Source organism: Paroedura picta, chromosome 6, assembly GCF_049243985.1.
Source record: "Paroedura picta isolate Pp20150507F chromosome 6, Ppicta_v3.0, whole genome shotgun sequence".
Taxonomy (NCBI): domain Eukaryota; kingdom Metazoa; phylum Chordata; class Lepidosauria; order Squamata; family Gekkonidae; genus Paroedura; species Paroedura picta.
This window is the reverse complement of record NC_135374.1, coordinates 49,333,865-49,348,602: the sequence shown is the minus strand read 5'-3', so window position 1 is coordinate 49,348,602 and position 14,738 is coordinate 49,333,865. Positions and strand designations below refer to the sequence as shown.

General features: G+C 41.5%; 1 protein-coding gene across 22 annotated transcripts in view; it reads left to right on the top strand.

Moving 5' to 3' along the window:
• ROBO2 (roundabout guidance receptor 2) overlaps nucleotides 1-14,738 on the top strand; it is a 1,095,356-nt gene that overhangs the window by 726,491 nt on the left and 354,127 nt on the right. For 6 of the 22 annotated variants that reach the window (XM_077342393.1, XM_077342387.1, XM_077342378.1 and 3 more), the window contains one exon: nucleotides 12,553-12,615. The exons of 11 other annotated variants lie outside the window; for them this stretch is intronic. In XM_077342393.1, coding sequence (XP_077198508.1) covers nucleotides 12,553-12,615 — 63 coding nt within the window. Of the gene's footprint in view, nucleotides 1-12,552; nucleotides 12,616-14,738 lie in introns of those variants that run through there. 5 more of the 22 variants (XM_077342386.1, XM_077342372.1, XM_077342371.1 and 2 more) reach the window with 4 other exon arrangements.

Sequence of the window (14,738 nt, the reverse complement as noted above, 5' to 3'; positions counted from 1 at the left end):
TTGAATTTTCATGAAGTGACCAAAGTATGATATCCTCAGTTTAGTAATTTTCATTTCTAAGGGGAGTTCAGGCTGGATTCATAGGAGAATCTATATGGATATGGGTTTTTATGCTCACCAGTTCAGGAAACCTGAATGGATGGAAAAGAAACATTAAAATCCTTATCCAGTGTTCCTCTTAATATTTATTAAACAGCCTAGGGGGTGGAACGTGTCCTGGGTGTTTGAGTTGGAATGGGGCCAATCAGGGCCCTATTGCACCCTGATTGGCCCTGCCCCTGCAGCTCCTGCCCTCCGTCCCTGGACTCTAGCCTCTTTGCTCTCAGACGCGCCTCAGTGCCTGGAGCCAGCAGCAGGTAAGGGGAGAGGGCCCTAGGCAAAGGGTCGTGGTGGAGGGCCTGCTAATGAGCTGGCCAGCCCCTGCCCGCCCCACTTGATCCGGCTGTGAGTTGCTTTGGAGTCCAGGCGGCCCAAAGCCACCATAAGCTTCCTGGCTGGAGCCAGGGGGGGCCTTTCAAGGCCCTTTCTTAGGAACAGACTTTGAAGCTAGTGTTTTAAATGAATACAAAAATTCTTAATATACATTCTGTAACCCTGAAAAGACTGATGATACTTGGATGGGTTTTTTATTTTTATTTTTTATTTTATTTATTATATTTATATACTGCCCTCCTCGGGGGCTCAGGGTGGTTTACATAATAACATAAGAACAATACATGGAACAGTCTACTCTGTTGCCTTTGTGGAAGTGATCATAGTTTATGGAATCCTAGTCATTCAACAATACAGCTACTGTTAAAAATACCACACTTTGCAAGAATGGGTGTGTGTGAGGCAGTACTCCTTAAGTGCTAGGATGGCAGCTTAGCAGCTGAGAATTTTAGGTTTATGTTTATAGGTTATATTGTTTGGATGGTAGAACTACCATTGTTGGCCTTCGATAGACATCCTGTGCTGTTGCTTTCATGCTGATGGCTGTGTTGTACTGTTGGTTTTGGAAATGGTTTTTTTTCTGGTTTAATTTTCTACCTAACACCCTATCAATTTAGTTATGTCCATACTGCAAATCCAAGCTCTGTACCTTTGTATATATTTGGCAGGGCAACCCTGCTATATACTGTTTGCATTTAAAACAAGGCCTCTTTATGTTTTCCATGAGGGAAGATAAAGAAAGGAGGAAGACAGAATGAAACAAAAGATATATTAAATTAAAATGATTAATTGGTTGGTAAACATGGATAAGAAGAAGTATCCAGTCCAAATGAGATGTATTGTTTACTTCTGTAATGGTTTTAGACTAAAGTTCTGCTCAATACAAAATCTAACTTTTAATACATTATATAATATTTTGGATGTAGTTTTGTAGTAGTGTGCTAAATTCTTGCACTTCCTGGCTGCATTTCAAGGTCATCTGCTGGGAATTTAAAAAGGACAATCATTTTGTTTGAATGACCATAATGCTAGTCTGGATGACTTGCTTTGTGATTTAAGTACCCACATAGGTCCTTTTAAAATATTTCTACTCTTTTGTAAAATTATTTAAACAAAACTTGATGTAATATAATAAAGCAAGGATGAAGAAGAAGAAGAGTTGGTTCTTATATGACACTTTTCTCTACCCAAAGGAGGCTCAAAGCAGCTTACAGTTGCCTTCCCTTTCCTCTCCCCACAACAGATACCCTGTGAGTGGGTGGGGCTGAGAGAGCCCTGATATTACTACTCAGTCACAGCAGTTTTCACATTGCCATGGCGAGCCCAAGGTCACCCAGCTGGTTGCATGTGGGGGAGCGCAGATTCAAACCCGGCTCGCCAGATTAGTAGTCTGCACTCCTAACCACTACACTACAGGTAGTTTAAACATGAACAGTAAAGAAAGATACCTCATTTAAGCCTTTTGGTAATGAATGAGTCCCACCTAGATTTCTGTGGGCGCAAAGAGTGAGAAATGTTCTTCAGTCATTCTCATACAAAAGAGATCACCTTCCTCTTCCTACAACAGACACCCTGTGATGTTAGTGGGACTGAGAGAGCTCTAAAAGAGATTGCTCTGTGAGAAAGTACTCTAACAGGACTGTGACTAGCTCAGGGTCTCCCAGCTGGCTGCATGTGGAAGAGTGGGGAATCAAATACAGCTTTGCAAATTAGAAGCCTTAACCACTACACCAAACTGGCTGCAGATTGGTAGATAGTGCAAATCTTGACCACAGGTGTGATGTATTCCCTGTAACCAATCCTGGCAGCTGCATTTTTACCTGGTTGAAGTTTCTTAACCATTCTCAAAAGCAGAGTGCATGACAGTAATCTAATTTGGATATGATCTGAGTATGGATACTATCTCTCCATTCTTCCCCATCTCCCAACTTTGCCATTTAGTTCCACAAGACCACCATGATAGTTATATGGAAATGATTTTTTTCCTAGTAGTCCTACTTTTTCTGAGCTATGCAATCATTTCCTGAATTGAACATATGTTGTTTGGTGTTAAATAGGAAGGATCCAGCTATCATAAACTGCAAGATTAAATTAAAATGTCACATTTACGGTATGAGGGTACAAAAGCCTTAATTCAATTATTCAAATTATTTTCACAATATTGTAGATAGGCTATTAAAGTGTTTTGTAACATCAAATATTTCTTTAATGGAAACTAAACATTCATTTTATTTATGTCCACCTACTTATTTGCTTTAACATGTCAATGTTTCTGCCTCTTTCTGAGAGCAACAAAAATCTCTCTGTTAGGCAATTTCTATGCATATATGAACACTGAATACATGAAGGTGTCTTATACTGAATCAGACCATTGGCCTATCAGAGTCAGTAATGACTACTCAAACTGGCAGCAGCCCTCCAGGGTCTCACATCAACTACTACCTAATCTTTTCAATAGGAGATACCAGAGAATGAATATGGGACCTTCTGCATTTAAAGCAGTTGTTCTGCCCCTGAGCTGTAGCTCCTCTTCACTTTATGGGAGAGGCTAGCTTTGCAAGCTTCAAAATAGTTGCCACTTTTAAGTTCACATAAGATTTAAAACGAAGTCTCTTTTCAACTGGGAAGTAGTGCTTTGTTCTGTTCTAAGTACTATTTAGATTAATTAGAGTATTTTGGAAGGGTTCAACTTCTATCTGGGGTATTGTTTCTATCTGCGGAGACTAAATTGCAAGACGTATTGAGCTATATAATTCAACCCCGATAATTGAGGTAGAGGCCAAATAACCAAAGATCACAGCAGACACTCACAATATGATAGGTCATATTAGTGTTACACTGAGGACCAAATCATTATTTACTTGCTTCACGAACACTTAACTGATTAAATTGAATACTGTTTTAGTAACAGAAGAGTAACTGTAGTGAACTAAGAGGAGTTTAGGATTTATAGGAGAATGGGGATTCTTTAAAAAGAACTACAGTGAACCGATTTTGCAAATACTAATTTCTATATATTCAAAAGTGACAGTTTAAAAATGGTGAAATTGATAGCTAAAAATAAAGTGAAATATGCTTATGCATTTTGCATTTTAACAAGCCTGCTGTCTCATTGGAATGCACTGTCTTTTTGTGCTACGGTTTATTTTTGGAATCTAATAAGGCACCTGTCATATCTGCCTCAAGGCTAAAGAATATAAAGGGAGAGAAATCCACAGTACTGTCATGTTTGAATGACATGGGGCCAATTTTATTTTTTTTTAATGGGAGGTGACTGAAATTAGCAACCCTTAGTGGAAAAGAAACATTGCTGTGCCATCTGTTTTAAATATCTTGAATTGATGAACTGGTAATGACGTTGCCTGGTGACATTCAGTGGATAGATTTTCTTTTTTATGGTGGACTTGTTGGCAAGATCATTTCTGCAATGGTGTGCATTGACTCCAGAATCAGCTGTCATAAACAGCTATCTTCTAGAGCATGGCTCTTTAATATATAATGAAAAAAGTCATTAATTTAATTCTGATTTTACAAGACTTTTGATATGTGTGCTGGTAGTGTTAGGATCATGGGATAAGCTGCATGGAATGAAACAACCATCAAAGTGAGTAGAATAGTAAGAAAGATTGAATCCCTATCATAACACCATATGATTACCAGATTACATTTAGTTATGAAGGGTTTGTAATTTGGCCTATATAAAGTCTAAAGTGGCTGATATAAACACAGTTAGTCCTCACTGGCTTAAAGTGGTTGTTCGACCTGAAAATGAGGTGCTATCTGGGTGTTAGGGACATGAGAGGTGCCATTAGAACAGTGGCATTATTTCATTTCCTGAAAAAAAATCCGTAGATCTCTAGTAACCACCAAAAACTCTATGTTAAGTTTCCAGCAATCCCAAGAGAGGTATGACATTGCTTCTGGGAAGGGCAAATTTTTGGTGAAGGAGCAGGTGAGTAAAGTGGTCAGCAGCCCATTACATGTCTGTACAGAACCGCCATGCTTATACTTCTACTCCTCTGCTGGTTTGCGGTTGACATTAAGTGATTGTTGGAGTCCACCTTTGGTTATGAACCTAACCATTTTCTAAGAAGAAAATATAGAAGTTATTAAACTGTTGTCAAAGATCCCAATACGCAAACCATGAAAAAAATACTTTTCATAGATTGAACACAGAAGGAAGGATCGGGGAAAATTACCCACCCCATATACACACCTGAACAGCTAAAGAAAAGTATCTGACAAATTGATCAGCAAGTCACTGTGCATAAAAGAATGGAAATCACTATAAAGTGATTTCTGTGTTTCCTTATTAAAAAGAAAACCCATTTTTACTCTCTTGCTCTGCAAAACACTAAGTAGAACCTACCACCAGCATAATTTCAAATCTGCATGCTTGTAGGAGCATTATCTGTTCTGTAGCTGTTTTGGTCTGAAGCAGCAGAGCAGACCTTAAGACCAGCAGCACTCCCCACACTAATTTGGCATTAAGCACCACTGAATTTAGTGGCAGACATGCTTAGGTTCATATAAAACACTTCATTCCTTCAACACAGAGCTATGTGGCAGAACAAGTTGGGTCCAAGAAACATAAAGTGAACAAAGGTTGTGTCATCTTTAAGGCCAACAAAATGTATTCAAGGTAGAGGCTTTTGTAGTAATTACTTCTTCAGATATGGAAACAGATGGTTCACTTTTCAACACAAGAGATGTGCTTTTGAATTAAGTTAACTCCTTCCTTTCTTTGGTAATCTCATTGGGAGGTGAAGAGAATTGTCATGCCCACATCCTCTGTTTTGGCACCAGGGGGCACTCCGGAGGAGGGGGATCTCCCAGAAGTACCAGAAGTCCCGGCTGGCGAGGACCGGGAACTGCCTGATCTCCAGGAGGATGAGCAGTCTGGTACCAGCCAGACTGAAACCCAGCCCTATTATGTAAAACCCTGGGACAAGATGCCCACCAGTGTGGAAGACTCACTGGAGGATTAGCACCAATGGTCTGGGCCAGGACCCCAGTGAGCCCCGAATGGCAGCGTTGGCAGAGGAGATCTAGCTTGACAGTTGTCAGAAGATCATCAGGCCTGTCAGCTTGCTGTCAACATAGATGGGAACCAGCTGCAAGCTTTCTGACTGAGGGCTGCCTCATCCAGCTCAGCTGTATTTCAGGAGTACTTTGAGGTGTGATCCTGCGTGGGTACAACATGTGCATTTACCTACCCATCCCTCAAGATGATTCCATGTTCCAGTTCCTTATGGCAAAGCTCTGCCTCACTGACTTCTGGTTTCCTGATCTTGACCTGAGTCCTCATGACTACACTCCTGGCCTTGGCTATGGCCTTTGACTGCGCTCCTGGTTCTAGACCCTTTGCTTAAATTCTGATTATGTCCTTGGCATGCGACCCCAGTTTGTATTCTGATGTTCTCTGGCTCTCTACCTCAGCTTGGCTTGATTCCATTCCCCGCTCTGGCTCCCTTGGCCCCAACCTCCTAGACTGGACTCTGGTTTCTGGCTTGCCTTCCTGACCTGGCACAACAGCCCAGTCTAGTAGATATGACACGGTACATGTACTCATAGGAACTGCAACTCAATTTATAGGAATATAGGTCCAGAAAACTAAGGAAAAAGAACAAATTCAGGAATGGAGTTTTCATCCACCCCTAATCTACCCCTAATCAGGTAAGTTAACTCCTTACTGTGCATTTTACTACACTTTGTTCTGCTGATTCAGAGAGAAATGTGAACAAAACCACACTTTAAGGAAATTCTTCAACACAAACAGTGATCATCCAAACAATTGCCTTTGGGGGGCCCAGTCCCTAGAACTTGGGCACACCACTTTTGATCAGTTCCTGGATGCAATATAGCCATTAGCACTTACTGCTGGAATAGAAAGCAAAGTACTATGAGGGAAGATGAAACAGCAGCACCTGCAGGAAGACACTTGTTCACTGGGAGGTCAATCTTTTCACGCTATGGGGGGGAGCAGGTAGGGAGATGTTTTGGGCGGGCCTTGCCTTTTGCTGCCCCCCCTTCCAGTAGTTATGGCCCTGCTTCTGGGGAAATAATTCTGTTGTGTCAATGGCGATTTTAAATTTCTTTTTCTCCCTCCATCAGACAGAATAGCACCAGGCAGCAGGGCTTCTTGAATTTCTCTCATAATAGTGGGAGACCTTGTCCCCTTAGTGCTATCTGATACAGTCCGTGCTACTGCTTGTTAGGTGAAACTATGCAATCAAAGGCTGAGCTCCTCGACTTCTCAGTCTTAGCCATTGAGCTCTGTTTCTGTTTATTATTGTATTGTGATTTTATTACAATATGAGATGAGAGGCCAGGAGCGGCAGCTTTCAAATGTAATTAATCAATATTGAACAAAATGGGTAGCTGTGTGAGTCTGCTTATAGCAGTAGAAAAGAACAAGAGACCAATAGCACCTTAAAGACAAAAAAAATTGTGGTAGATTATGAGCTTTTGTGAGTTACTTCTAAGTTCTTCAGATACAACTAGAATGTGAGCTCATCTGTCCTTCATCAAATTAATCATTTGCATAAGCAAGTCTCTGTAGGCAGATACCCTTTCCTGGCCTGGCAAACACCTTAAATCTAGCGCCTGAGGCGTGGACACATCCGGGGTTAGATACAGTGGAGGGCCAAGAAAAAGGGAGGAAAGCCTGTGGAGAGTAGCAGGAGTTCCCAGAAAGAAACTGGAGTTCTGACAATATGGATTTGCAGAATTCTAGATTATAAAAACATAGTTCAGATTGAACGGAATAAATGGCCATGTAAATTCACAGCATATGTGTGATTACAGTTTACAGAATGCCTTTCTGCATTTCACTTTTAACTGGTATATCTATAGTAAGCAGGCAGATGATTTGTCAGAAATGGCCTGAAGAACTACTTGAAATTAAAAACATTTAGTGAAGACTGCTGGTGTATATAGTCAAGAATCTACTGTTTAAAAAAAAAATCTACACATTAGAAAATTTGTGCCATTGCTGGAAATGTGCACATATGCAATTGCAGCTACTGATTGTAGTGATGCAGGTTGCTATAAATATTTGCACAGAAGATAGTCAAACTGACAACATAGCCTTGAGGGACATGTTCCTCGTGCTTGGAAAGCCTGAAATGGGTTAAGAAGATACAAATATGGAATATGTGAGCCTCCCAAAAGCTCTGTATAAAATTAATAGATTTTCTTACTTTTCCTCAAAACACATTTTTTTTTAAAATAACAGTTAATCCTAGATAATCAGAATTCACAGCAGAATTAAGTGATCAATAGCAGACTGTGTCTGCAGAATATACAAAGGATATTTGACAAAAGGCTATCTTCAAGGAACCAGACAATGTAGACATTGACTAAGAATCCCAGAAGTGTGAGATACATTAAAGTAAGTAAAGACATTGGTCTAATTGAAGCTCTGAAATAGGAATAGTTATGACTTTATTTATTTATTTATTTATTTATTTATTATATTTATATATCGCCCTCCCCTGAGGCTTTGAAAACATGTTCCTGCCAGACCTGATAATAGAAGGTAGTCAGTTAATAAAACATATCATAAGCAATAGCCATAGCCTTTGATAATGGATGTTATCTAGTCTTACCAGGTTGCTTGTAGGAATATGGATGGAAGACATACATTAAGAATTCAATGACCTGCCTAATATCTTGGTTTCCACCAATGCTTGGGAAAATAAATTCTTCATATAGTTTCTGTCTTGGTATAGATTGTATTGGCGGGTGGTTAACACATTTATTAGAACATTCCTTACTGCTATTACTTTTCTCATATACAAAAATAGAACTCAGCACAAATTGTCATCATTTGAGACAGACTACAGTCTTCTATTTGCATCTTCTACCACAACAAATGTCCCTATTAGTATCCTTGAGGAAGACAGATGAAAATATCTCTTATGTGATTGTCAGTATTACATGAAAATGGACAGATTTGGCCAGGTTAACAGGATATGATCACACTATGGTATAGTATAGCTCTGGTCTAATTACTATTTTTTGTAAATTATTAGTATCTTGAATCTTTTTCAATTAGTATCTTGAATTAGTATCTTTCAATTAGTATCTTGAATCTTTTATCTTTTTCAGATAATTATAAATGCATTCCTTTTCCATTGCCAGTTTGATAAGATTTTCTTTTGTTCTTATTTAATTTTAATGACTTTGCCAGAATTTGCCACATAATAAGGGTCCGGATTAGAGTTGCCTACTGACATTCCTGAAGATTTGAGTATAGAGCCTCGGGGCAGGGTGATGTTAGGAGTCTGAATTTGCCATTTCCTCCATGGAAACTGATCCCTGTCGTCTGGAGATAAAATCTAATTTCAGGAAAACTCCAGGCCTCACGTTAAAGTAAGATAAAATTAAAGAGAGGAGAAATTATTTAAACCACTTTTTGACTACATTGGGGAGGAAGGTGGGTTGTACATGAATTGCCTATAGAAATAAATAAAATGTGTGATGTATATGAGCTGCTTTGTTTTCTCCAGTGTTTCCTTTAAACATTTGGCTAATGGTCTGTTTACCACCTAATACGTACCTGGCACTTTACCTGTCTTCCAAGGGTCAAGTGAGCATCAACCTTCAAGAAAACTGTAATGTTATCTTAATATTCATTCATTCATTCATTCATTCATTCATTCATATTTTTATACCACCCTTCCATGCGGCTCTGGCTGGCTTAGCAAGTGAAATACTTTCCTACGGGTCCTTTATGATTGTTTCTTGTGTCTGCTTTTGCTTTCTGCTTGTAATGGAGCTACAGTATTGTTAGGTAAGAATGGATTGTTCAAAAGTTTTATTATCTCTCAATTATATCAGGTTTTCAGCCTACCGTTCCTCCCTGTTGCAAGTAGAACTGTTTCCAGCAAGCTCTTTTCTCCAAGTGTTGGTTTTACTGCTACCTTTGAACTTTTGCATCACCAGAGCTAGGCTGGCCAGTACTCATGACCCTAGCAGATGGTTATGCTGCTTTGTATTAAGTGAATATTTCTCTCCTAAGGGCATATCAGCTTGGAAACTTGGCCTTTTTCCATACCAGAAGGAAATAGTTGTGCCTATATCAGAACTTTCAAAAATATGTTGTAACACAGCCAAAAGAGGGGGGGGGGGGGAATGTAGTGGATCCACAGTATTTTTCATTTAAAACCCCAAGCTTCAAACAAAATACAAAACCATCACATAATTATTGCCAAGGCACCTCTCTTCATTACTACTGCTTATTCCCATTTACTGGCCTGTCATTTGGCGCTTAGCAAGATTATACTATGCGAACATCATCATGCTGCTTTGAAGGGGAAGGCTGGGCAGTTTTTAAAACTACCAGATGCTGATCATGAGTGACAGTCCATGACATACAATATGACTCATTCATTAAAATAAATAACTGGGAAGAAAATCTTGCTCTTGGGCTTTCTTTGTATCATAACAACAATTGTCAAGCAGGCGGCTAGCTTATCCCATGTACATTATCCACTTTTGAGCTTCTGTCCATGATGTGACTAAACAGTTAGGCTTTCAATGTTTTCATTGTTAGTATGCCAGTGTGGCATTTGAGTGGAAAGCACAAAAAACTGTTTTATGTTTGTTGTTGTTCAGATAATTAACATTCCGGGGTGGGGTGGGGGACATAACCAGGGATCGAGAGTATTTCTTGGGTTGTGAAAGGATCTCCAAAAAGTAAAAACCAAAAACATATGATCTTAGGCATTTCTGGGGTGGGGGTGGGGGTGGGAGTCTACGTGTTTCCATTTGGACAATCTGTGAAAGATAACACACATATCATTTTTAACAGCATTTGACATTTCACAACAATGCCAGACAATATCTTAAAGCACAAGATGAGTAAATCATAAAGGATTTACTCATTTCAATCATCAGAAAGGCCAAAGCTGAGAGTGAGCTAAGATTGGCCAGGGAAGCCCATTGTAACAAGAAAAGATTTTTCAGTTATGTGAGGAGCAAACGTAAAGTAAAGGAGGCAATAGGCCCACTGTTGGGTGCGGATGGACAAACTCTAACAGAGGATGCAGAGAAAGCAGAAAGGCTTAGTGCCTATTTTACATCTGTTTTTTCCCCACAGCTCAAAGTGTTTAGGCACATCTAGAGATAGCCGTAGCCAAAGGATAGTGTCTGGGTGGCAGATTAACATGGATAGAGAGTTTGTCGAGAGGCATTTAGCTGCACTGGATGAGGTCAAATCCCCTGGTCCGGATGAAATGCACCCGAGAGTACTCAAAGAACTTTCCAGAGAACTTGCACAGCCCTTGTCCATCATCTTCGGAACCTCTTTAAGGACTGGAGATGTCCCGGAGGACTGGAAGAGAGCAAACATTATTCCGATCTTCAAAAAAGGGAGGAAGGATGACCCGAGAAACTACAGACCAGTGAGTCTGACCTCTGTTGTGGGGAAGATAATGGAGCAGATATTAAAGGGAGCGATCTGTAAACATCTGGAGGACAATTTGGTGATCCAAGGAAGTCAGCATGGATTTGTCTCCAACAGGTCCTGCCAGACCAACCTGGTTTCCTTTTTTGACCAAGTAACAGGTTTGCTGGATCGGGGAAATTCGGTTGATGTCATCTACTTGGATTTTAGTAAAGCTTTTGACAAGCATGCCTACTGGATGGGGGATACGCTTCTAGGTAACACTGTGTGTGAACGTGACCTTGGGGTACTTGTGGATTGTAAACTAAACATGAGCAGGCAGTGTGATTCAGCAGTAAAAAAGACAAATGCCATTTTGGGCTGTATCAACAGGGGCATCACATCAAAATCACAAGATGTCATAGTCCCATTGTATACGGCACTGGTCAGACCACACCTGGAGTACTGTGTGCAGTTCTGGAGGCCTCACTTCAAGAAGGACGTAGATAACATTGAAAGGGTACAGAGGAGAGCGACGAAAATGATCTGGGGCCAAGGGACCAAGCCCTATGAAGATAGGTTGAGGGACTTGGGAATGTTCAGCCTGGAGAAAAGGAGTCTGAGAGGGGACATGATAGCCCTCTTTAAGTATTTGAAAGGTTGTCACTTGGAGGAGGGCAGGATGCTGTTTCCGTTGCCTGCAGAGGAAAGGACACGCAGTAATGGGTTTAAACTTCAAGTACAACGATATAGGCTAGATATCGGGAAATTTTTTTTCACAGTCAGAGTAGTTCAGCAGTGGAATAGGCTGCCTAAGGAGGTGGTGAGCTCCCCCTCACTGGCAGTCTTCAAGCAAAGGTTGGATACACCCTTTTTTTTTGATGCTTTAGGATGCTTAGGGCTGATCCTGCGTTGAGCAGGGGGTTGGACTAGATGGCCTGTATGGCCCCTTCCAACTCTGTGATTCTATGATTCTAAACTGAGTGCTTAGGGAGACTCCCATATGAGGGGCTCAGTTGTTTGTATTGTATGAAAATGTGCCATTGGTGGAAGCTGATATAGAAAGAGCACAACATTTCAGAACTGTTACAGCACAGCAGGTTTCATAAGCAGCTGTTATTCAAATGGTTGAAGGTCCTGGAACGAAGAGAAGGAAGCTTCCAAAAATGGAAATCACAGAGGAAGAGATTGTGCTACTTATATAGAAAGGAAATTGGCAATTTACTCATTTTCCATTTTAGCTCTATTAATGTGGTGATTACAGCTGGAAGAGACAAATACTCATCTTCATCCTTGCTGGGTTATAGCAAAAGTAATTTTTTAACACAACTGTAAGCGGTTTTCTTATGTGGTGACAAAGTTATCTCTTGATGATACTATGTTTGGCTGATGCCCATTATAATTCCAATAATTGAGGAGATAGAATTGTTCCTGCAGCCACTTGAAATTAAGTTAACTGGAGTTCTGGGTAATTCAGTTGTTCAAAAGCAAAGGGGTGGGTGTTATATTGTAGAACACACTGTCCAGTGAGTGAATCATAGCAAATTAACCAATATTAACATTTAAAGGTACAATATAGATAGATTTTGACTGCATGGTTACACTTATAACCCTTTTACTTCCTTTGTGTTACTATTGTGTTAGATTCAGCACAAGGACAGGGCAAGGTCCACACAAGGATCTCCCATCTTCTCAGCCAAGTGCTTCTTTTTTTCCTCTTTTGTCAACAGTATGCATCATTGGTCTTCTGTGCAGTCCCACATTATGGAGATTCTACAAAAGAAGAACTGAAGGTAGGAATGCTGCTGCGCAGAAGCACATTGGTCCAGTTGTGTATGCAAATCCACATAGAACTAAGCTTGAGGTCTGAGGTAGGATTCTAGCAGCCAATGCACTGCAAGGCTCCCAGCTGCAGAAGCCAATCATTTTAAACTAACCAAGTGCCTCTGATCCTATTAGGCTCCCGCAGGAGATTCTATTTTTATGAAAATTTATATAAGTTGGGGTTTGTTCTCGGGGGTTTGAGTCGTCTTGTTGCTTCCTTCAACATGCACTCACCACTGAGCTGTTTGTTTGCCTAGTTGCCTGGCTTTCATCCTTGAGAATCCACTTATTTCACACTAGTGACGTGAATGGGATCCCAACTGTGATCTACAACTGAAATCACTACAGATGTGGAGTCCTGCCATTTGAGGGGGAACCAGCCCTGCCTTCCAAGGTCCGATGATTCACCAGCTGAATCATTAGAGCAGAATCCTGCTGCTAAGGAGGAACAAACCACCCCTCAACCACTTGAGACCATCGGTACCCAACCTCCAGAGAAGGGCACACCAACTTTGGAACATGCTGCTGGGAAGCAGACTCAGCAGAATTAAGGCAATGGCTATCTTCAGCCAGATCGAGCCCTTTGATCTCAGCCACACAACCTGTTGGTTCTGCCATTTCCTCGTAGCCAACGGAATCACCCACAGGACAAGGAAATAGTTGGTGTTCCTCAAGATGACTCGTTTGATGACTCGCTTAGCCATTACACCAGCCCACCAAATTTTTTGTTTCTTGACCCCCGGGTGGCATCCATCCGTCTCAAGGCCAGGCAGGTTCCCTTTGCGCTGAAGCCTTGCATCAATGTAGAGCTTGATAAGGTTCTGGCACAGTGCATCTTTGAGGTAGTGCCAAATGTACATTGGGAGACCTGAACAGTCACCCCCATCAAACCTAATGTGGATGTCCGTAATTTTGTGGACTATAAGTACATGCTGAACTAGGAACTGCAACAGCATTTGTATCCACTGCTTGTTATCAACCAGCTTTTGGCATTACTGGCAGGGGGCAAGGTCATTGCCAAACTCAACCTGGCCCAAGCTTATAAGCAACTGCCAGTTGATGTTTCCATGGCCGAGGCCCAAGCAATTGTCCCCCATATGGGTGCATTTCGGGTCAAGCACCTGAAATTCAATGTCAGCATGACTCCAGGAATCTTCTAGAACATGATAGAAGATCTCCTCATCTTACTGGTGGAGAGCATTGTCCCTGAGCTTGCGGGCCACCTCTGAGAGGTCTTGCACCGTTTCTGTGCAGCAGGATTAAAGGTAGAGGGGGGGGGATGTCGTCTTGGTATCCCTGTGGTGGAGTTCCTAGAGTTCTTCATCGATGGCCTCCTTAACTTCTACTACTCATTCTTGTCCAACAAGGCCACCATTGCTGAGCCTCTGCATTAGATCCTCCACAAGAAGACTCCCAGAGTCTGGGGACCTAAGCAGCAATCCGCATTTGAGTCCATCAAGCAATTGATTACTTCTGATAGTGTACTGGTTTCCTTCAGTGAAATTCAGCCTGTTGTATTGACCTGCAATCCCTCCCAATATGGAATCGGCACTGTACTGATCCACCATCTACCATACGGGTGCAAGGGTCTGTTTTCTTTCTACTCAGTGAGGCTGTCTCTGGCTGAGCACAATTGTGCACTAATTGATCAGGAGGCATGCTCCATAGTCACTGGAATAAAGAAATTCCATGACTACATCTATGGCTGTTGCTCTGCTCAGCCTCTTCATGAGGGACTGTCAGACACCCCAGATCCTCTCCCCAGAGGTCAATATTTCTGCATGGTACACCTTCATCCTCGAGTACCAGCCTGGGATGTCTATTGGGCATGCCGATGCCCTCAGCTGCCTGCTGCTGCACTCCACAGACATTGCTGCCCACTCACCCAAGGACCGCCTCATCACCCATATGTTCAACTGGGTGTTGAGGGGGTTGCCTATGGGCAAACAGGTATTGGACTTCCTGCCCCTTATTGCCTGGCAGACCAAGTTGTAGGCACATATGATCTGTCTGCTGTGGGTGTACTGTGTCATGGTACTGCTCAAGCTGTGCCAGCCTGTCCTATAAGCACTGCATGATGGTCATACTGGCA